At 38.2% G+C, this 24,965-nt stretch overlaps 1 protein-coding gene across 2 annotated transcripts in view; it reads right to left on the bottom strand.

Annotated features, from left to right (window-relative positions):
• Positions 1-701: 701 nt before the first annotated feature.
• LOC136865978 (transcriptional adapter 1) overlaps positions 702-24,965 on the bottom strand; it is a 46,324-nt gene continuing 22,060 nt past the window's right edge. For both annotated transcript variants that reach the window (XM_067142560.2, XM_067142561.2), the window contains 3 exons: positions 17,135-17,286; positions 7,553-7,718; positions 702-1,448 (listed from right to left, as the gene is read on the bottom strand). In XM_067142560.2, the coding sequence (XP_066998661.1) occupies positions 1,341-1,448; positions 7,553-7,718; positions 17,135-17,286 (426 nt within the window). In that variant the 3' untranslated portion in view covers positions 702-1,340. The remainder of the gene's footprint in view (positions 1,449-7,552; positions 7,719-17,134; positions 17,287-24,965) is intronic.

Here is a 24,965-nt window from a genome sequence, read left to right as displayed (position 1 = left end):
TTGAGACCACGTTAAGCAACAATCACACATTACTGGAAGCTGCCTTTGTAGCCCAAAATCTTTGCATTCTTTCTCAGGCATTCTTTCCTCTGTCCATCCCCTATTCAGATTTTTTCATCATGGAAGGCTCTGAAGTTGTCCATCACTGAACTATACTTTGTTTGTTTAGACTGTTCAAGATCCTTTCTTACTCTACTGGATTCAATGATGATTTGTAACATGTACTCTACTGGAGTCGGAGCTTTTACTTAAATGGTTTGAAGAACTTGGAAATTTTTCAAACATTCATTCCAATTCCTTACTCTTCATCTTGTAATTGAATATTTGCCCCAGTTTGTCCTCTTTGAGTTCCAACTTTGTCTCCATATTATGATCCCTACTTTTAAAAGCTTCACTCAAGCTTGTTCATCTACTCGTGTCATTCCACGCCATCCCTCTACTGATAGCTCGGAATTTACCACTTACTGCATGTAAATGAACTTGATTTTTAACATCTGTAGCAACGTAATGCTAAAGTCAAATTGAGAAGAGCCCCCACCTTTTCAATATCAGAATATTGTATTATCTTTTTGAAAGAAATACATGTTCTGTTTCTCGTTGGGAAAACTTTAGTTTGTGGAAGATACAAAGGTATTCCAAAATACATGCCAATAATTAATAAATAAACACACTAAAATCAATTTAAAAATTTATGGAACACACTGTATTTATCTTATTTATTGTCTTCTTTTTAATTACAGTTTTTTTTTATATTACGTCTTGTGATGTTATTTCAGATCATGAAAGATGATGATATGATGACATTTGAAATCTGATTAGTTAAAATCTCTCCTTGGAAGTTGACTAATTTGTACTTGATATCGTGAGGTAATAGTAGTTGTTATCCTAGCATGGGAAACTCCTCTCAATATTGTTTTGAAACAAAATCTTCATGCCTAACCAGTGAATCTTTGAATATTGATGGTTTTAACTCATTCCTAGATTTCAAGTTTTCCCCTATTGTATGTTTTTCCGTGGTCCCTCCTAAAACAGAGAATTGAAGTTTCACTCTACTAGGTATGTAACAAATTAAGTATACACATCTAACTAAAAGTTTGCTTAAAGGCTTTGATGGGTTTCCAGTGTATCATATCACATTTTTTGCAACTTGAACATCCCAGAAAAGATTCTACTGATCACAGCAGATGGTACATGTAATAAAAAGTTTCATTATATAAAGTGTTGTATTTATTCCTATTTACATCAATGATCTTATAAAAACCTATATGTACAAGTCATAATTTCATGGTCCACAAATTCACTGGTTACGTCCACATAAGGTAAAAGTCTTCACGCGTTAATCAAGCTTCGGCTTCAATTTCTTCGTGTGATGGGTGATACAACCTGTCGATAACTCGCTGCACGAACAGGGAATACACGTTGTTTGCGGGGATCACATTTCGGTGAACCTGGAAGTTAATAAATCACATCAGTATATGGCACAAAGGTATCACAGAGGTCCGGTACTGCCTTCAGTGTTCAGGCAGTTGCTAACAAATGTATGCACTGGCATGCAGCTAGCAGAGCAATGCAAAGTCACATTCCTATATATCATACTCATCACATCGCTTTTAATACAGAAAAAATATAATTTCATAACTTTGAATTCAGAAGTTTGGAGGTTCTCTACCAGTAAAGCTGATCCTAACTGTTTTAAAAGAAACACCTGCAGGTGAAAAGACTAAATGATAGAATATCCTTTCAAGTGAAGCTGATAATGGAGTTCACCACACTGAAAGCATCACTGCTTACTCTCTCCTTCATAAAATAAACTTTGAATTCAAACGTTTGAACATTATAATTGTTTCTTCAGAGGAGCAAATCTTATGTCCCTCTCATCAACACTAACGTGAAATGTTAAATGATCCACAGCACTAAAAATGTAAAAAAACAATAATGTTACTGATTTTACGTCCCACTAACTACGTTTACTTTTTTTTTGAGATGCTGAGTTGCAGGAATTTTGTCCCACAGGAGCTCTTTAACGTGCCAGTAAATCTACCGACATGAGGCTGATGTATCTGAGCACCTTCAAATACCACTGGCCTGAGCCACGATCAAACCTGCCACGCTGGGTTCAGAAGGCCAGCGTTGTACCGTCCGAGCTACTTAGTCCAGCTAATAATAATGTATCACAGCAACCAACATAACTTTAGGGTTAAGTAAGCTGAATGTCAACTTATAAAATTTACCTTAATGATTAATTCCCTGCTTTTTTTTTTTTTTTTTTTAATACATACCGTTTCAGCCACTTAAGACCACAGTTGACACTCAGTTTTCAGTACTCTTTCATTATGGATATTCCTGTTTTTCACACTTCAGACTACTTGGTGTCAGCTCTTCTCACTCTTTCTGATAGATCCTTCATCCCATGTACCCAAGTCCTAAACTTACTTCTTGAACCAGAGCCTTAAATCCTCATTCAATGCAGTTGCCCACGGAGTGGTATATTTCTAAGTTATGAGAAGATCAAGAATTTTGTGTGACATTCTGGTGTCAGGCATTCAAGAAAAATGACCGTAAAACATAGGCTGGTGCTTCCTCACAGAAACTGAGAGCTTTCCAAATTTGAACTAAGGGAGAAGAAGGTGCATTTGAACTATCTGAACATCCCCACCAGCTAGTTGAAAATGTTTTGTATTCTCTAGATTATTCATCAGTGGAATCCCTGCTTAACAGCTGAGAGTTATATTCTCTTCATTTCATCACTTCATGTTTAATGAATAAAACATTAAGCTGTTTAAAAAGTTCTTCTTCTTCAAATTAATACAGTTAAGTCCTGAATGACCACTTGCTATTTATTTGGAGGTAGGTTATAATCCTATTATTTACTTTTTTAGATCATATGAGATGCAGAGACAGAGTTAAAAGTTTGGGAGACATGATTTGAATATCAGCGAGACTGAGACGGTAGAGATGAAGATACAGAGCAGTGATGTCAAACCACAAATCATACTAAATGACACCAAACTGGGCAGTGTTGCAAAGTTCAAGTACTTGGGTAGCATAGTACCAAAAAGCAACCTTACAAAATATGAGGTGGACAATCAAATTGGTGGGATAAACAAGTACTGCTGAAACCTAAAATGACACTATATAAATCCTATTATACTACTATCCTCATGTATAGCCTGGAAACTACCGTGTTAATGAGGCAAGGCAACTCTAAACTCCAAGTTGCATAAATGAAGTTTCTACGCACCATAATTCAGAAGTTCAGGAAAGGAAAATTCTGAGAGGAGATGGGAACAGGAGACTCTCAACTACAAAAGATCCAGAAGACAAGACTGAAGTGATGTGGCCAAGTAAAAAGCAGGACTGCAAGATAGGAATATGAAAGAGAAATGAAAGGAAAAAGACCAGTGGACAGACCCTGAGAAAAATGGACCAGTCTAGTAAAGAAAGATGTCGAGGAGAGAGGACAAGATTGGGAGAAAGTTTCAAGAGAAGAATGGTTCATAGACAAAGATGGAGGGGACTCATAAATAGCACATCCAGGCAACTCGAGCTGGTCAATGTTGATAATGATGATGAGAGTACATAATAATTGAAGTAAGGTTGGTACAGCTTTTCCTCGATCGATGGATCCTGTTATGCAATAGCGTTACCTGGTCTTGGTCTATGTGGTGTCAGTAGCACGTTAGAAGTGAAGTGTGAACCACGACTACAAATTCTAGTAAACACGTCCACGGCTTAAGAAAAGCTTAGGGTTATTGAGGATTCAGAAAACATTGGAAACTGCAAAGTAGGAAGAAAGTACAATGTTGGAGAAAGTTGTACTCGTGACTGCCTACCCAATAACTTATCTTCAGTTCCTCTAAGATGTGCGGATTTGTCCTGCACACCTGATCTTTTAATGAACCCCAGAGATAAAGTCATAGGTGAACATAAATTTGCTAATTTATAAATTGCAGTAAGTCTTGTAATTCAATTATTTTTAAATAATCTCCTGATAAAATGAGCCTATTCTGTACACTTTCAGGAATGATAAACCAATATTGCAGCTGGACTGGATCTACCATGTGCACAGTCGACTCATATTCTGCTAACCTGATACCTCAGGGAGGCACAACAAGGAAAACGTAGATGATTACTGCCCCGTTTCTATAACATCAGGGGTCTGAAAATGTATGGAACGTCTGGTTGCTAAATATATGTTGGATTTTCTCAAGGAGAGAAACCTGCTGAACTCAAACCAGCACGGCTTCATTCCGGGAAAATCCTGCACAACACTTCTAACAAAAGTCATTGATGACTGGCAGTTCTCTTTGGAGCAGACTGATGTCTTACAAATAGACTGTGTGACTCTGGACTGGAGCAAAGCTGTTGACCAGGTGTCACATCAAAGACTTCTGTTAAAACTTAGCAACTACGGCATTCAGGGTAAACTGCTGTCATGGTTGAGGTCATTTTTGGTGGGTCGAACGCAATGTGTTGTGTACGGAGGAGCCAAATCAGACCAAACACCACAATTACTTCTGGAGTAATTCAGGGCAGTGTGATAGGGCCCCTCCTGTACACGATTTATGCTCTCGACTTACCGGATTTTGTAAATTCGACCATGGCGCAGTATGCCGATGACACAGTCATTTACAGAGCCATGAAAAAGTGATGATATTATAAAATTCCAATCGGATCTGGATAGTATAGCTCCGTGGTGTGAGGTAAATAGAATGTATATAAATATTAAGAAGTGTAAATATATAAGACTAAGCAGAGCTAAACAACCACTCCAGAACCAACCTACTCTATGTGGAATCCAACTGCCGACTTCATCGGACTGCTCGGTATTCACATTACGGACAATCTGAAATGGAATAAACACGTGGAGGAAGTGAGGTGTAAGGCATACCGGGCGCTAGGTTCGTCCGTAGATGTCTCTCGGGAGAAAGAAGTAAAGCCCTACGAACGGATTAAATTTCCCTTGTGCGGCCCATACTATTATATGGCCTTCCTTCCTGGCATCCAACCACAACGGAAAATATGAGGAAACTAGAAGGTACCCAGCGACGAGCAGAACGTTTAATTAACAAACACATCCCCTTAAACACAGCCAGGTCATTGCCACCAGTGAACTCGTTATGTACACAAATAGATGTAGCCTTTCTTAGGAAATCCCTGACAGATAACATACACCTCTCCCCTTTCCACTGCCTGCAGTTCAATTACCGCTCTGTTAAAAGAGGCCAAGGAGTTACTCTTGTCCCTCCCTTCGCTAGAACAACCTCATATTTAAATGAGTTTTACTTAAGGGCTGCTCATACCTGGAACCTTATACCATCTGAGGTAAAGCTACTTCCTCTTCCTCACTTCCTCCGCAAAGTAAAGAAAATGTATATGTAAATAGAAACCCATATGCGATGTATATAACTTGTATAAATTACAATTGCAAGAAGGATGGGTGCAAGTACAGGTGTATGTGGGCGAATGTGTATGCGTGCGCGTGTGGGAGTGGTTGTGAATGAGTGTGTATACAGGGGTCTGAGTGAGAGTATAAATGGTTGGGTGTTCTTACTCTAATATTTTCAGGATAAATTAAGATAATTATTATTCTAAGGGTACAGTGTTTGTAGTGTAAATCTGTAAATTTAAAATTGTCTACATAAGTTTGTATGTAAATATTCAGTAGAGTTTATGTACACATGTGGAGATGGAGGCACTTCCGTGTATGTGGGGCTTGCCCTTTCTCCATCTACCACCCCTAAATTGTACATGTACAATTTAAGGAAAATAAATAAATAATAATAATAATAATAATAATAATAATAATAATAATAATAATAATAATAATAATAATAATAATAATAATAATAATAATACACAGAAATACACAGAATAAGTGCCAAGGGAGAATGTCAGTAACTTTGTTCTTAAAATAAGAGTTCCCCTAACTGAACACACTTGAAATCACTACTGGAGCTAGGACAATGAACATTTTCACTGAACTGTTTGTATTGCTGAGTGTTGACCACAATCTATGATGGATCTGTCTTTCATGAGGACATATGAGGGGATCACAGCTGTAGTGAACCAGATCCACTTTTTTTATATTTTGATATAGGTGGTGTAAATGTTACCAGTCATTAGTTCATTTGCTGCCCCATCTTTGTAATGAAAAAATGAAGGAGTTGTTTCCTTTATAGCTGAATATAGTAGTCGTAATTATGACAATCAAACAGGATTTTTTTAAATCTTCTGGTGAATAATACAGTATGTCCCTCATTCATCTTTTGAATCCTTAGATGAATTTATACACAGTAAGTGATATTGTTTTAAATTTTTAATTGAGTTGTACCTTGCATACCCGTAAGAAATCGATAGTTTCCACTGTACAGTGAAACCTTGTTGGTGCAATCCTCAACATGTTTTCTTGCTTAGCATGTCATAATCAGTGAAACCTTGTTGGTGCAATCCTCAACATGTTTTCTTGCTTAGCATGTCATAATTTCAAAGTCCCAAATCCCATGATATTCAATCTATATGTAAATACCTCGCTTATCGCATCGCAAATATTTGCTATTACCACTTAGTACAATCAAATTTTTCCTAGCCCTGAAAATGTTCTTTGTTATTCCTTGTGAAATGAATGTGATTTCCAACACAAATAAGAGCCTTCACTCCAGGAGGCAGGTCAGGGAAAGTTGCTCAATAACAGGAAAAGGCCTTGAAATCCTGAACTTCTCAGGGTATGTTGCACCTTTCGGGAGCAAGCCGTTAGCCTCAGGAATGTTCAGTATTGCTTACCAGTTAGCAGTGAGATTGTTGAATAACCCAGGGAGCCTGTTTATGCTTGTATTTTGCATTCCATTCAGAAGTTAGAAATTTATTGTGTTGAGGGGTACAGTGAAAGGTATCTGTCAAGCGATAGCCTACCTACAGAATAGGAATGTAATTGTGTGAAATTGACTAGCGTGGTGCAAATTTGTCTTGTGATGACCTAATTACAGATACAAAAATTCCTTTGGGAAGTGAACTGGCATCCACATCCTCAAGTGCATAGGGGTGACGCAAATTATGAAACTTGCAGTCAATCAAAGCTTAGTCATGTTCGAAATGGCAGCCAAAGTCATTCTCTCGCAATAGCCGAGTGTAACCTCCAAATAACCCATGGTTGAAGAGAGTGACCAGAAAACAATGTTTAAAAACCCTCAACGTAAAATCAATCAATCAATCAATCAATCATCTGCATTTAGGACAGTCAGCCAGGTGGCAGATTCCCTATCAATTGCTTAAAGACGCACTCAGTGTCGAAAAAAAAATCAAGTGTTTTCATATCCCTGTTGGATGCATTTTATCCATGTATTCAACAGTAAGTTTTCTCTTTCCTTGTCCCCTGCAGAAATGCCTTAATGAGGTTTTACTGTATTTTATTTGGGATTAATTATCTGTTGAAAACTTCTAAGTTTTACTTCTTCAAACATAAAAAGAAAACGGGAAAGGGAAAGAGAGGGAAGTAGCCCACTGATACTTGTTTTTTTTTGTATCCCTTCAGAACATCTAATAATTTACTTACCTGAAGAGCTTCTAACACATGATATGGAGTGAGCGATGTCTTTACTACGTTACTGCTACTGCATGCAATCTCGTAAGCTGCTTGCTGTTCAACATCTTCCAACGTGGGCTTCTTAAGCGGCTCATCGTTCTCCTCTGACTCGCTTTCCTCTTCATCACCCCCAATGCTAGGGAGTACAAGCAAATATTTCATACTAGTTTCCAGCAAGGTAGAATTTAAACAGTTGGTAAACACCTTTAAAAGAGGAAACAGTCATGTGACTCGTAATAACACTTAACATCCTAATTGAATAGTCAATAGCCAGCTTTGTGTTTTCGGGCACTTCAATCAATCGATCAATCAATCAATACTGATCTGCATTTAGGGCAGTTGCCCAGGTGGCAGATTCCCTATCTGTTGTTTTCCTAGCCTTTTCTTAAATGATTTACTGTTAGCTTGTATTCAGGAGATAGTGAGTTCGAACCCCACCACCGGCAACCCAGAAGATGGTTTTGCATGGTTACATAAGGTCACAGTCACTTCTTTCCTAATCCTAATTAAATGAAATAAGTTTCATAATGATAGATCCATATTGAACTGTGATTACAATAGAGTAAATTAATGTATTATTAGGGTCCACCTTTTCAATACAAAATGTAAAGAGTTTAAAGTACATAAATGAATAGGGACTAGTTTTGACCTAGTACTAGGTCGTCAGCCTAAAGCAAAATTAAAACACAAATACCGAAGAAATTAAACAATGTAAAGATACATAAGGTCTCACAAAAGTACATACCATGTGAGATATTGAGCAGCACTATGTTAAAAAATAACTATGAAAGAGATTCATAAAAAGTCCAGAGCACATTAAAAAGGTGTTATAGATAGGAATCCTCGAGTTGCTGGATAAGGAGATTAGAATATGCTGGCTCCCTTAAGATGCTGGTATCCAATTGATGAACCACTGAGTCGAAGTTACGTTGTTTATTTACAAATAAAGTCCAGTGCGTCGTATAGCATTAAAAAGTTGTTAGGGATGGAAATTTATCAGTTGTGGGTCAAGGAATTCAACATATGCTGGCTTCTTAAATGTGCTGCTGTACATTTGAAGAACAACTGAGATGAAGTTACGTCGATTTTTTAAGATATTCATAGACGTAAAAACACATGGATGCTGTAAAGGCTCTCCAGTTTTTTGGAACTTGAAGGAAGGTAATTGTTGCGCGTGGAGGCTTAAGAATCCAGAGTTGCGCTACATGGTATGTACTTTTACAAGACCTTATGTGTCTTTACCTTGCTTCAGGCTGACGATGACCTAGTACTAGGTCGGAACTAGTCCCTATTCATTTACATAATTTAAACTCTTTATATTTTGTATTGAAAAGGTGGACCCTAATAATACATTAATTTACTCTATTCCTAATCCTAGCCCTGTCCTATCCCATCACTGCCATAAGACATGACTATGTTGGTGCAAAAAAATTAATATTCAGCCTTCACAATCACACTGTACTTGACATAGGAAGAACTGAATACATCTAGTAAATGCTAAAGAGATGTTAAGTACAGAACAAACATCCCAACCAGATATCAGTGGGAACCAAACCCATAACCTTCTGATTAACCACTGAGGTATGGTACTCTAGTTCATTTTTTTTCTCTTAGCAAGAATCAGAGCAACAGATCTGACACTATAGCTAACACCATTTTAAGTGTGCTAGTCACCCACTATGGACCATTTGAACTGAACATTAAGCTTTTATGATTGGTATGTATGACCTGATAAGCTGAAAATCTATTTCAAGTACAATGCGGTTGTGAAAGCTAAATATTCAGTTTGAATGGCCCATTCTATAATTGACACACTCCACAGCCATGCTGGCCATAGTGCCAAATAGCTTCCAGTCAACAGAACGAATATGACTGAAGCCAGAGTACAGTAGTTCAAATGGAAGTGCATCAGATATGAAATCCAATTCCATACTCCGCTGTGTTGTTTCCAGTTCATAATGCTGGATCTAGCTATTATCACCTGTCAAAATACTCAATAAAAAAATCATCTCCATTTCGATACCAAGAAGGTCTTTAAGAACTATTTTTCTCTGAACATTCCAGTTCTTTTAAATAAATGTGGGACTATAGCTTATTCTGGAATGGTTATTTTAACTATAGTCTTATGTCGCAGCAATACAGACGGTCTTATGGCGATGATAGGATAGGACTGAGCTAGGACTCTGAAGGAAGCAACCGTCGCCTTAATTAAGGTACAGTCCCAGAAATTTTCCTGGTGTGAAAATGGGAAACCATAAAAAACCATCTTCATTGCTGCCAACAGTGATGGTTTGAAACAAAGAGCGGTGTCCAACAAGGAAGTGCTCTGTCACCACTCCTGTTCGTAATAGTAATGGACAAGGTCATCAAATCTATGAAGAAAATGGACAGTGAACCAAATGCCTTGGTATTTGCTGATGATGTGCTTTTATGGGGAGAGACAGAAGCTGAAGTTCAGAAGAAACTTAACGAATGGAACAACACATTAAAAAATTTTGGACTGAAAATGAGCAAAACAAAGACAGTGGAAATGACCATCAACAGGGAAGGAACAAGCTCAAATATATTTCTGGAAGGAGCAAAAATCGAATCAGCTTCCCACTTCAAGTACCTCGGAAGCACAATATCGAAAGACAACACTGTTAGGCAGGAAATACTCAGCAGGACACAGAAAGCATCGAACTTCTACAGTCAAGTCAGGAATCTCCTCTGGGACTGCAAAATACCACAGAAAGCGAAAACAATCATGTACCACACTTACTTCGTACCAATCCTCGCGTACGGTTTAGAGACATGTACCCTACTAAACAAAGACTTCAGTAGAATCCAAGCAACTGAAATGAGATTCATTAGAACCATGAACCAAACAACCAGAAAGGACAAGATCAGAAATGAAGTGAATAGGAAAGTAGCTGGTATTGAGGTTCCTATTACCAGTGTCATAAAGAAACACAGACTTCAGTGGTATGGGCACTTAATGAGAATGAACAGGGAAAGACCTGCCAGAAAATATTTCAACCTTAATCTCGTAGGAAGAAGACCACAGGGAAGACCAAGAAAACGTTGGATAGAGACTGTAAGATCAGATGTGGAGGAGAGAGGATACAAATGGGAGGATGTACTGGATCAGAAGATGTATGAAGACAGAAGGAGATGGCGAGCGCTTGTACACCACACCCGGGAAACTGGAGTTGGGAAATGATGATGATGATGATGACATAACATAATATTCTTTAAATATGTCAAGCCGGGGAGGCCCGTTGCCTAGTTCGTGGGAAGAACAGTTCCCCATTACCGCAAAGGACAGACTCCTGCAGTGTCTCATGTGTTAAAAAGTGCTACATTCAATGAGTAAATGGAACGTACAATGTCATTCAGCTCTGTATGAAAACATGGAGGGTGAAACATGGCAGGAGCTCATAGTTAGACTGAAAGTGGACGTACAGAAAAGATATCAACAAATATCACTGTAGATTCATTTGACATAAACCATTACAGATTAAAAGGAAAACTTATTCATACTTTCTTTTCCAGGCAAATTATAATGAAGAAACTATCAATGTGGCAGCAATTCAAGTTACAAAGTTGCTCACACCATTGCGATGAATGGGAAACTGTTCTCGGTGGGGCCTATCATGAAATCGTGTTTGCTCACTGTTGCGGAATGTTTAACTCCAGGGGAGATGCAGAAATCTGAATCGGTCTGTCTCTCAAAACAGACAGTGTCTCGTTGTGTTCGCGCCATGGGAGGGGATTTGGAGAGACAGCTCAAGTGTAGAAATCAAAACATTGTGGCCTTTCTTGCTCGCACTTGATGAAAGTACGGATGTAGTTGATTACGGTAAGCTAAATATATTTGTGCGCGGTGTCGACATGGGACTACAAGTTACGCAGGAACTCTTAGATGTGGTACCGCTGGATAACACTGCTACTGGTCAAGATATATTTGAGGTAGTTTGTGAATCTGTGGACAACATGAGCTTACCATGGGAAAAGCTCCATTCGGTGGCTTCAAACGGCACGTGAAGTTAAATGTGAATTCAGGAAGGACGTGGTGACTATTCACTGTTTTATTCAAGAAGAGAAACTTCATGCCGCAACAGTGAAACTGGAATCTGTTATGAAAATTGTAGTGACATGTGTAAATTTTGTCCAGCATCAGGGTGCTAATCATCGTCAGTTCAAAGGTCTTTTACAAGATATGGAAGCGGCTTACAGTGATATATCCTACCACAGAACTATTCACTGGTTAAGTCACAGAAAAGTTCTTGACGTGTTTTTTGCCATTTGCAAAGATGTCTGTCTGATCCAACACAGGTAGCAGACTTGGCGTTTTTTGCAGATATAACAATGCACCTCAACCACCTGAATATGTCATTGCAAGGAAAAGATCTATTAATTGCAAATGAGTACGATAAACTCATAGCGTTCACACGAAAGCTCCGTTTTTTGAGCTGTAGATTCAAAATAGAGATTTAACATTTTTCACTCATCTTGCCTCTTTAAAAATGCCTCCTGAGACCTCATTGGACAAGTATCTAAAGAAGATCATGAGGCTTCTCCAAGTCTTTTGAAATGAAGCTCCAAGGGCTCGATGCTTTTGGAAAAGAAATGCGATTAATTAGCACTCTTTTCTCAGTTACCCCCGATGGCTACCCGCCGTCAGTGCAGTTGGAAATACCAGACTTATATAATTCTACCCTACTAAAAGACAGGTATTACAAAGACAGGTATTACAACAGTCGGGATCTGTCATGATGGTGTCGCTCACTGCACCAAGAAATCTTTCCCAGGCTGCACAAGCAACATATGGTTGAAAAGAATCATAAATTCACAGACATTTCTAATGACATGAAATTATTACATTCGGCCAAAAAGGGAAAATTAATGACTGTTTTGGAAAGTTTGGAAATTTATTTTACACAAAAAAATAATTTTGAATCAAGTTTAAATGAGAGAAGTGCAGAAGCTAACCCACTCTATAGACTAGCATATGATCATTTAAGGAACAAAAAGAAGAAAAACTTGAAGATCTTAAATTTATACAGTATTCTCATTCAGTTCAACAAAATTTTATGTATTGATCATTTTTATAATATTTCATAAGTTTTCTTTACTCAATGATATGGTTTTCTTTGAACTGTAAAAACAAAAGATTGTGTTATGTTGTTTTATTCTTTGATCTGGCCACTGATGAAGGGAATCGTTGAATTCCTGAAACATGTTTGGTTGAATAAATAATTTTCTTTCATTAATAAGTGTACTGACAAGGATGATTCAAATATAACTATTTTAAATATTTCTGTATTACATTCAAACTAGTGAATACAGATCATACAATCATCATTTTAACCTATCATGGTTAAGTTTATCAACAAACATTTTGAAGGATGATTTACGTGTTAGTGCATATAAAAGATATACACGGCATTTACTAACTGAAAAATAAAAGGAGATACACCAGGTTCAATCCCCGGCTTTGTTAATGATATATGGGGAGAGCCAGTATTGCGACATCCTATTCACAGATGAAAAAATATTTGCTATGGAAGAATCATTTAATAAGCAAAATGATCATGTGTATGCAGGGTCCTCCAAGGAAGCAAGAGAGAAAGTTCCATGTGTGCAGCGTGGACATCACCCTGCTTCTGTCATGGTATGGTGGGCAGTTTCCTGGTGGAGAGCATCGGAGGTGTGTTTTTGGGAAGGTGAAGTAAAGACATCTGCAGTTTTCTTACCAGACAATGGTGGAAAAGGTACCGCGTATCAATTTGAAGCTATATGAAAGGAAATTGTGGATGACAATGGTGGAAAAGGTATCACGTATCAATTTGAAGCTATATGAAAGGAAATTGTGGATTTTTCAACAGGATAGCGCTCCTGCACACAAATCAAAAATGACGTAGCAGTGGTTGGCAACCAATATCCCACAGTTTATCACAGCAGCTGACTGGCCTAGTGGAAGTCCAAACCTCAATTCATTGGATTATTCTCTGTGGCAGAAGCTTGAGGCGATAACGTGTCAAAAATGGCACCGCAATATTGAGATCTTAAAAAAAATCAATCACGTCAAAAAATTCCACTGGACACGATTCATGCAACTACTCTTGAATGACCTCAACGTCTTCGCCACTCTGTTGTCACACATGGTGATAATTTCGAATAAGAATATGTTCATTCTGTAGCATTTTCTGTGATTTTTCTTTCAGAATGTATGGATTGTTACGTGTTGGCAGGGTAAATAAATATGACAGAACCTGGTAGCGTCCTATTCTATGATTTATCAGCTAAGTACTGAAACTATACATTTACTCACACACACACACGCGCGCGCGCGCGCGCGCGACTGCCGAGCCCACAACTTACACAAGTACACAGGACACATACTTACACGGATTGTGCTCTCTCTCTCTCTTAGTTTCTCATGTATTATCTACAATGACACGCACACAGAGTCTTCAATCACTTACACAAAACTCACTCAGCCGCTCAGTCACACTCGTTAGCGCTGTCACGGTCTGCAGTCCACATGCCAGTCTCGCAGCTTGGGATAGTATCCGCTGTCCACTCAGTCTGTCAAACTCCACTCACAGCCCCATGTCGGCACCCAGTGTTGTCTTCCACATTGCACAGGACAGACCACGTCCTCTTCCAGCAACTGGTCCATGACACTCACATGCATGATGGCAGGCACACAGAAATGAGTCCTCGGTTCCAACAGACAGACATCTCAGCCCAGGCTGTCACTAACACTGACTGCACTCTTCACTAACTTACCGAGTCCACACATTGGACTAACTACACCAAATAACTGAACCCCGTGGGTTGCGCCTGATTTAAATACCTGGGCCCATGCCATCTGGATGCTTCCAGAAGGGACATGCCTCCCAGAGTATTCCTGAAGGTGAATACTCTCCACACGCTGTCCAGATTCTTCCATAATGCCGGAGGCCTCCAATGAGCAAGCAGAACGATCCAGATGGCAGCGGCGGATGCAGCGCTCACACTGCCACAGTATATAAATGGGTTTGCACAGTTTTATTTAGTAGTCACATGCATTGAAAGTACTGAAAGAACTTATGGCAATATGTGCTGTTTTGATAATAACAAATCCTGGTTCATGAAAAATTGTTCCTCATTAGTTTAATTACAATCTTAGAATAATGGTTGATCAAGTTGTAAATTTATATAAGTAGAGGAAAGGAAAAAAATAAGTGTTATCAACTGTTATCAACAGTATGAACATGGATTTTGATGATCATTGGTCCATATTGGAGCGTAAGCAATGACAAGCGTTAAGTTGTTGTCTTAACAGATCTCACGAGCCTCATGGTAGCCTTACCCTGGATCGTCAAACGTTGATGCCAGCTTTCTTCGTGCTGGTTCTTAAATATGCATTAAGCCCAATCTCCATATTAACTTTGTCATCAGGTATGTGATAAACTACTCATTCACTGAAAGAATACAAAATTAATGGTTCTTCAAAAATATAGAACCCAGTGTTGTTTCAAATATTGAGTATCATGTCGTGAGTACAAGTAGAAATGCTGTTTTAATTACTTTTCAAATTGAGTTATTTCTGTTTATATGTTGGTTATATGTAACCTGAAGTAAATAACAAACTTAATATTTTACAACAGATTTATGCAGGTCTGCAAATACGAGAAACACTTCATTCTTTGTTACTTTGCAACAATATTTGTAGCATACAATTTGTGCATAAGTAAAATCATCATCTAACATAGTGGTCAGTGCACTGAGATTATCAGACATGCTCAGGCATGTAATATTTACAGTTCACAATTTTAGGCCTGTCCGGCTCCATGACTGAGTGGTCAGCATCTTTGTCTTCAGTCATCGGGGCCCCAGGAGTGATTCCCAACCTGGTTGAAAGTTGTAAACAGATCATTATTTCTGCTCGGGGACTGGGTGTCGGTGATGTTCCCCACATTCCTGCAATTCACACACAACACTATCCTCCGCCACAATAACGCGCAGTTTCCCATACAGCACAGCAGATGCCACCAACCCTAACTCTACAGTCTTACCAGGTCTACATCAGGCTAGCAAATAGCCACACGAAAAAAAGAAGAAAAATAGCCTGAACAGAAATAGCATTTGGGCCACTCCAGCCCTTTGATAGAAGAAAGAAGAGTTACGGCAGACGTTATAATCTTGTGCTTGCAAATACAATGGTGCTCTTTCAATAACATTTGGTGCTCTCATCATACAAATAAAAAGGTGTTTGCAAGCACAAACGCTCCTTAGGTCACTGTCCACAACGAATAAAACATGGTTAGTGAAATGAAAAAAATCATATTTCTATTTTGGTTACAATGAGGAAGATTCCTTTCTGCAGCAAGTGACAATAAATTACAACATCTCCCAATAACTCAGACACACACTCATGCATCTTGGCTGAGCCCAGCCAAACTGTTCTAAAATTGTCCAGGTAACAACCAAAGATCTTTCTGAACAAATCTAAGAGGTGTTTTCATACTTTGGAAGAATTTTAATAATTGTTTAACACAGAATGCAACTCCTTTCAATTCATTGAGAACATTATCCGATTATGATGATGATGATTATCGAAAAATGAAAGTTATTCAAGCGAAAAATATGGATGCTCATGTGGAACTTGTATTGTTAGATCTCAAGTCTTTCTTAGCACCAAAATATTTTTTTGCAAAAGAGAAATTCATAGACTATTAGGGAGCAGAAGATTCAAACATGTTTCAAATACTGGAGATTGTTTCTCTCACATATTTGACAATATTCAGGATGATCTACCTATGCAAGAAAGCTCATTTATGAAATATCTTAACAACAAAGCACGATTAACTAAATATCATCTATAAGAAGCCTCCGTGGCTCAGGCCGCAGTGCGTCGGCCTCTCACCGCCGGGTTCCGTGGTTCAAATCCCGGTCACTCCATGTGAGATTTGTGCTGGACAAAGCGGAGGCGGGACAGGTTTACCTCCAGGTACTCCGGTTTTCCCCGTCATCTTTCATTCCAGCAACACTCTCCAATATTATTTCATTTCACCTTTCATTCATTTATCATTGCCCCAGAAAACTGCGACAGGCTTCGGCAGCCGACACAATTCCTATCCTCGCCGCTAGATGAGAGGCTGGAAACAGGCTGTGCATTTTCATTTCATCTATAATACTGTTTATGCGTAGCTACAAATGACTTCTCCTGGACATCACTGAAATTTTGAGTAACATTCATGCTCAATCTTATTAATCTGGCAAGCATTCTGAAACTAATTAATTAAAGCTATTTGATTCCATGGTGTTCACATACTTAAGTATTGCATGTGGGTGGTGCTCACTATCTTAAAAGATGGTTGTTGAGAATCCCTGAGTTAGGTATCAAGTAAAGAAATGGCTATTGAGCTTGGAAGTCAAAAGCAAATAAAAGTTGTGACACAAATAAAAATAGGGCAGAAAAAGAAACGTATTTCACCACTGAAGGCTGATTGATATATCATTATAATAACTCAAACAACCAGGTTCAGAATACTAAACTCAATTCCAAAAGACACTTACCTGCCCTTGGCATTAAAATTCAATGCCCTCACGGTACTTCTGAGCCACGGGTTAGGAATAGCTGTCCCCATACCATAAATAAATCGACCTTCTCTTACTTTGTAACCATTCTTCCTGCTCAAAATGGCAGTCAGTACATTTTTTAGTAAATGCTGAAAAAGAAAACATCAGTAATTAGAAACATGATGACATAATAACCAGTGAAAACAATGTAAAACTTAATGCTGAATCCCCTAATGCTTTTCTTTATTTCAGTGAGTTTATGGTAAATCAATTGTTACAGTTCTACAGAGGTTAACAGTAATATCAGTAGATGGACAGACAATGAAGGATTCCAGCAGTTGTTCCCAAGTTTTAAACAAGACCAAGTTATTTGTATTTTACAACATGAGCTACGACCCTGGCTTAATTTTTAGTTGCTAGGGCCTATGAGCCCCAGGTTGCACAGGAAGACATAAGGGTGTGATCAGCTATTCTTCTCAGGGTACCATTCGTAGTTACAGACTATTTTACTTGTGTTAAAGAGCACATACAACTAGTTTTGTAAGAAATGGCATAGAAGGGCATAAGAGTGTATATTTGAATATATGATTCTTTTCTGCTAGTGAGATTAAAAGGTGGCTCATTTCAAACACCTTTTCAATGTGAAATAACTGAAGAAACTTGTGACCAACAACATAACAAAATGTGCTGAGTGAGAAAATAAGTACAGGGATACACTTGGATTGTTGACTTGGACATCCTCTACCAGTGGTCCTCTGGTCTGGTTAGCGAAATGTTACAATTACCTGACATATTATTATCATTTATCATACATATATATCTATCTTTATAGATTGTTATGCCTTTGAGTGTTCAGTCTGCAAGCCTCTGTGAATTAAACTAAACTCCTCCACAATCCCTTGTTTAGTTTCACACCTCTTACCACGGATAGAAAAAAAAATAGAAATAGTTCAGTAGCCAGCACATTTTTATCAGGAGCCAGCACATTTTTTGTAAATAAAGATTATGAAAACCACAGGTTAGACTAGGATAAAGCTATGTATTGTTTTTGAAATAAGTAGTATAGTCTATCAATAAAGAATAGAATGAAAACAAGGTCTTCCACTGAATGATCTACTTGAAAAATCACGGACTGTGAAAGGACGATTTCCGATTTTAGGATAGCACCTTGGTATAGTGGCAACAATTCCTGTATTGACCTCATCATGTGAGCGAGAGCTCAGCACAATGAACATCATTAAACACAAACTGAGAATCAAGCTTGCCGGTGAAGAACTTAAGTGATCTCATGATGATATTTTTGAATGAACCATCTACAAAGGACATTGATGCAACGAAATGTATTGATCGTACCACTCGCTCAGTATGTCTTCTACATTGTTCTCTTCAATCTGAAGGTGTTTTGAAAAATGAGTGGCAAGAAGCTGTATTTCAATGTTGCCATAATTTTCCAACTGTTTTCCTGATGGCCAGAAATGTGTGTCAAAAACACCAGTGGTACTCTGAATATCCTCATTTTGAAGAAATGTGTCTTTCAGAAAGTTAATCTCACAAAATATGTTCCTTGTCACTCGTGAAATTCTTATCCGACACACCTGACAACTGTATTCCACTGAAAACTCCAGAGTGTTGTAGCAGAAACAAACTTTTTTTCCATTGGGCCCTTGGTGTTCCGAAGTTGCTGCAATGAATTAATTGCATTATTTACATGCACTCTTATATGACTCAAAATCTGATTATGCTTCTCAAATACAAGTGAAAGTCTTTTAAATATACTCAGGTAGCCATACATGAAGTGAACTGTGATGACAAATTTCAAGTCCTTGATCTTCTTTGGAAGACCTTTAGCTGTGACTCCTCCTTCACCTTTCCTTTCAGAAATATTCTCCAAATGCACCACTAGGTATTCCCAGTCTTTGACAACTGTATGCAAAGCATTCGATTTGCTTGCTACCCATCTAACTTGGTGTAAGTACTGCTATTTCATATTCCAGCAACTCCGAAATTTTCTTCAGTTCACAAAGTCGTTTGGGTGAATGTCGATAAAACTTATATACTGTAGTTTCTTGGGTGTAGAATAAATTACATAAATTGCATTTTTCAGTGAGTGAAGAACAATGAGTTGGAATTTATGTGCAACACAATGAACATTTACCAAGTTCAGTTTTTTCAGATTTTTTGTTACTAAACCATTATGGACACCGTGCTCCATTAGTCCCTACACCTATTAGTTTTGTATCCATTACAAGTTCTCCAAGCCCTAACTGAAGCAATTCTGTTTCTAGAGCTTCCATATAGCGAACATTTGTTGCATCCTCCAATGACACAACAGACAGAAATGTTTAGGTATCGAAGTGCTGCAGAAAAGACTCGGTAAATATTGAAAATGCTTGAATATGCTCTCTTCATTTTCAGCAGTCAGACTACATAAGAGACTTGAGGTCTGAATTGCTAAATTTGCCTCGGAAGTGGGTGCTCAAACCCGGGGCTGTTCCCTCACTTATGTTGCCATGCATTAACACGAATGCTGTTTCAGTGACTAGGAATGATAACATGCCTGTATTTAGTGCCTGCATGATCTCTCCTACTGCAGAAGAAAGGAAAGAGCGGTACGACAAAAGACTAGTGCAGAAACGAGCTCTTGAGACTTTGAAACAACTATCACCCGTTAAGAGAACAGCTAACAAATGTACTGACACACAAGATAATCCTTCTGCCACTTCAGAAAAGGACAACTTACTACAAACTATTGCAGTTCTTGAAGCAAGAAACGTTCGGTTGTCTGATGTGAATATGAAATTAAAATTACGAAACAAAGGTCTTGCGAATAAGCTGTCACTTTCAAAAAGAAATGTTCACAAACTAAAGAAGAACATGAGTACTTTAGTGTCTGACGAAGTTAAACGAATATTGAGGAAAATATTTTCACCCAGCCAAATAAAACTTCTGTTAAATGGATCTAAACGAGTTCAATGGAATAAGGAGGACATTTGTAAAGCGATTAATCTACGTGCTGTTTTGCAGAAATGCTACATTTACTTGCGAGAAAAAATGGGATACCCACTGCCTGCAGTTTCAACTTTAAGAACATGGATAAACCGCTCCTTTCGCCGTCGGCGATGAAATGAACATTGATACCAGAATTTATGACCAAGAAGAAGACAGAATAGTAGGCCCACATAGCAATGTTCTCGTTGTTATGATACAAGGGTTGTTTTCATCTTGGAAACAACCTGTCTACTTTGATTTTGACATACAAATGACAGCTGTGCTTCTGAAAAGAATAATATTGGCCTTAGAGTGCGTCTCGTACAGTGTTGTAACTACTGTAGCTGACATGGGAGCCAAGAATGCATCTGTGTGAAAAGAACTTGAGGTAACATACCTAAACACTAATTTTCCTAATCCTCACAATAAGAGCAGAAATGTGTGAGTGTTTGCTGATGTACCTGATTTATTTAAGTTAATGAGAAATCACTTCTTGGACAAAGGTACTGTACTACCTTGCAAAAAACCAGCAATGAAAAATGTGATTGAAAAATTATTGGTTCTGGATAGCGGTGAATTTAAAATGTGTCCTAAGCTTTCTCAGCATCATATTAATGTGGTAGGCAGGGAGCGACACCATGTACGATTAGCAGCTGAGTTGTAGTGTAAATATTTCTTCTTGTTCTTGTTGATACATGTGTTGTTTCCCCAACATTCCTATCATCCATTAGTACTACGTTAAAATGATCCTCGGAGGTATGTGTGACGATAGGTGTGCCATTATTGTTGCATTAAGGCGAGCAGCATCAGGACAACATAATTTGAGTAGGATGTAGTAGTGATCATTTGAATGCAGTTTAGGTTAGGTGACCCATGAAAAGGCATTATTGGCTGGTCCCTTCCAACGTAAATAGATGTAAAACTCCTTATAAATGTATGATATGAAGATTGTATAATATGACACAGAGGTAATTAAGACTACACAATTAAGCAAAGAATATTATCAATTATTCCATCCAGATAGAACAATTACAATAAGATCTCAGAAATGGTTACCACTTACAAGGTTAATGTAAATTAAATTGGCATTGTGAACTTGTGTTCGTACTCACAACTAGCTTTTTGGGAATTGAAAATTTAACAAAACTTATATCACTGCATTATGTTGAGGTAGAGTCAAATTCATGAATGGTTTCAATTGCAATGATTACATGTTTTGGAAAGTTAAAGGCACGCTTTGGTTTCGTCTTATTTTAGATAGGAATATTTTATTGAATAAACGGAATCCAATCCAGAATATCTCCATTCTTTCATTGGTAATTAGCTGTTCACAACCTTACCTGTAAATTAAATTCCAACCTCATGGTCACAATGAATTATAAAAATAGCTCTGTCTTTAGTACAAGGTCAGTCTTGTTGCATGCATCGCATGAGTTACGATAGTAGGGAGCATAGGCAGGATATCGATGAAATGGAAACCACACATCACAAATTAGACTCGAGAAACGTGATCGCCCGATAGGATTCCCAACTCGACCTCCCACAAACGACGTGAATCATCACTAGCAGAGTTCTGAAAATCGTATCATCAAAATTATGCACCAATACGGACACCTTAGCTAGCCGAGGTACTGTGACTCTAAGAAATAGCCCCCACAACGAGAAGAACCCGTCAAGACCCTGAGTGTAGAGGACTCATCGCACATCCAGGGGGGTGCAGTACGGCTATTTCCAACAGGATAGTGCAATGGCCCATATGACGCGTAGCTCTATGCGACGGTTGCAGGAAGTGTTCGATGATGATCAGATCATCAGTAAAGGCTTATGGCCCCCTCGTTCGCCTGATTTAAGCACACAAGATTTTTATCTATGGGGAAATCTTAAAGGAAAAGTTTACAGGAATAATCCTTGAACTGCAGAAGAATTAAAAATTGAAATTAGGAACATTGTGCGTTCTATCGGTGTCCATGAACTACAAAGTGTGTTTTGAAATCTCATTACAAGATGTGAAGCTTGCATTGCAGCAGAAGGAGATCACTTTCAGCATCGTCTGTAAATACAGGTGAGTTCAGTTTAATTTCCTGGTTGATTTATTTATTTGTTTGTTTATTTATTTATTTATTACTAGTGAGTTCAGTTTAATTTCCTATTTGATTTATTTGTTTATTCATTTACTTATTTTTCCAGAGCATCTATGTAGCCGATGAGTTCAGTTTCGTTTAGTTTCTATACGCGTAATCATGCCGACTATGCCTGCTTGTCATTGCGGACACTGCGCTCGCTGTCTCCGCTTCCCAGCATGCCCAATCCTTGGCACTCCGCTCTGAACTTTTTAATTAATCACCCTGTACAAACGTTATGGTCGATTCGTCATCTTGCCCCGGTTTCCCCTATTTGTAATTGATAAAACACTTTCACATTAATACATTATACTTCATACTTCGAGAAACAGCTCGTACTTTAAAATTTAGAAATGGACAATATACTATGCAGGTGGGCAAAGACGGTAAGTGTGAAGAAGTTGAAGTCATGTGGTTTTGTTTATACTTAATTTATTCCCTGGTTGGAAAGATTAGCCATATTGCATTCCTGGAGTGATGCTGTTTCCTTCAAAATTTCAGCCAAAGGCACTCTTTACATTTCCGAAGATGGAAAATGTTGCACAATTTTTATAAATATCCCGTATTATAATATGTAAATTAGGGTTGGACTGGAGGGTCATTGGCTGTTGGAATGAACACATTTGCCTCTAACAAGTTACAGTACATAATTTCACATTCGGACATGATAAAATGATCTAGGCCTATAATGAAATTTTAACGCATTGAATTATTAAAATCCATAATAATCAGTACTGCTTCCATATTGCCACAGTACATGTGAGAAATTTGCAGCAGTTAGCATTTCTGAATAACCTACCCTCCTTCATTTATCTCACATGACCCCATCACCATGGCTGGTTTCTGTGTACAGTTTGTAATTTAGCCTCTATCTCCTCATTTGTGGTATTGTTCCCACCAGTTTGTTCTAGCAATCATTCTCCTTAATTCCATGTCCATTACTTTCAACTTACGAATAATGGCATTCTGATTCCACCCAGATTTCACTCCCATACAGCAAAGTCTGCATTTAGACAGTTTCATCAGAGAAGAGGCTTCTTTATCACAGAAAACCAGTGATCGCAACTGTGAGTGCTGAACCTTCATTCATTTCGACTTACTATACTACCATCTTGGGAGAATACACATCCTAAATACTTGAAATGATTCACCTGTTCCAGTTCTGTATTCCCAACCTGATATTCAGTCCTCTTAGATTTCTTCCCTACTGATATTACCTTAATCTTGGAAATGATAATGTTCATATTACACCCACTGCACTTCTTTCCGAGCTCCAAGATATTAGATTACAGGCTTTCAGCACAGTCTGCCATTAAGACGAAGTTGTTGACATAGGCCAAAGTGCTTATTACATTTCTACCTAACAAAATCCTTCCCTTCCATTTTATAACTTACCATATGCAACAATTGTCTTCTTAGATATTAAGGAAGCATTCAATAACATCAATCATGCCCGCTTGACGAAAACTTTGGAATATCTATCAGGCTTGCCAAAATTGTAGCATCACTGCAAGAGAATAAGGCAAGAATTGATTTGAAATGTAAGAAAATCAATGTTATCAGTCGAAGAAGAGGGGTAATGCAGGGTCTCCCCATCAAGCCACCCTGTACAATAATATGACAGATTTCATTCTCAATGACCTCTGCAAAGACAGGATAAGTTCCATATTTGGTTATGAGCTGGTACCCGAGTCTACAATGGTCATAGGCAGAGCCCTGCACGGATGCGGATTTATCTATATAAATGTATGTATATGTTCTTGTGGTTTTTTTTAAATAAAAATGACGTCATGACGTCGACCTCTGAAAATATTTTGCCACTACTTTCACCATATGAGAGAAACCTGCGTGTAAGTGTAATTGCAGAAGTGTGAAGTGTTGAATGTGAGGAAAGGAACGTTAAGGACGACACAAACACCCAGTCCCCAGGCCAGGGATACAAACAACGTGTGGCAGTGCGGATAATTTTGCCGACAATTTCTAAGTAATGATGTTTATTGATTTTCACTCGGGTATACTCTTACTTTTACTTGTGGTTAGGCGACCCTTCACATTGGTATGGGAGAATGGTGATATATAGAGCCTTGAAACCATAAAGCTGCAAATCTGACCTAAGCCTAACTGGTTCCTGCCTGCAATTAGAGGAAGGAAGAAACAAAGTTCAAATGACGATAAGTGTCGCAAGAGAAAACCCCTCATAAATCTTTGACTGTAGGGGTTCTGGCACCAAGTTTCAGGCCTATTGTATTATGTTAACAGATCTATCCATTTCAATATCTTGGGTGTAATATACTGTAGGTAAATATTTATAATATTCACAGATAATCATTTGCAGATGTGAATAACCATTCGCCGATGCGGATGACGGAAGTGCAGATGCGGATATTATTTTGTATATCCACGCAGGGCTCTAGTCATAGGCTTTGTCGACGGCACTGTTATCGCGAAGGACTAAGCATCTGCCAAAGAACTAATTAGAATTGTGATTCAAAATTTCAAAGAAACTGGTCCCATTCTCCAGCCCCAAAAGTATAGATCAATTAATTACCATCAAAAGGAAGCTGATTAACTGCAACCTGAAGGTGTACCACGGCTTTAATATACCTAACTTAAATGCATAGGTAAATTTCAATAGTTCGCAAACTCAGAATCAACAAAGATGTCATCCACAACGTTGCCCTAACAGCACTAAGTGAGTCAATCAGGATAATGAGTCATAA

This window comes from Anabrus simplex, chromosome 3 (assembly GCF_040414725.1).
Source record: "Anabrus simplex isolate iqAnaSimp1 chromosome 3, ASM4041472v1, whole genome shotgun sequence".
Lineage (NCBI taxonomy): Eukaryota > Metazoa > Arthropoda > Insecta > Orthoptera > Tettigoniidae > Anabrus > Anabrus simplex.
This window is presented reverse-complemented; position numbering and strand designations above follow the sequence as displayed.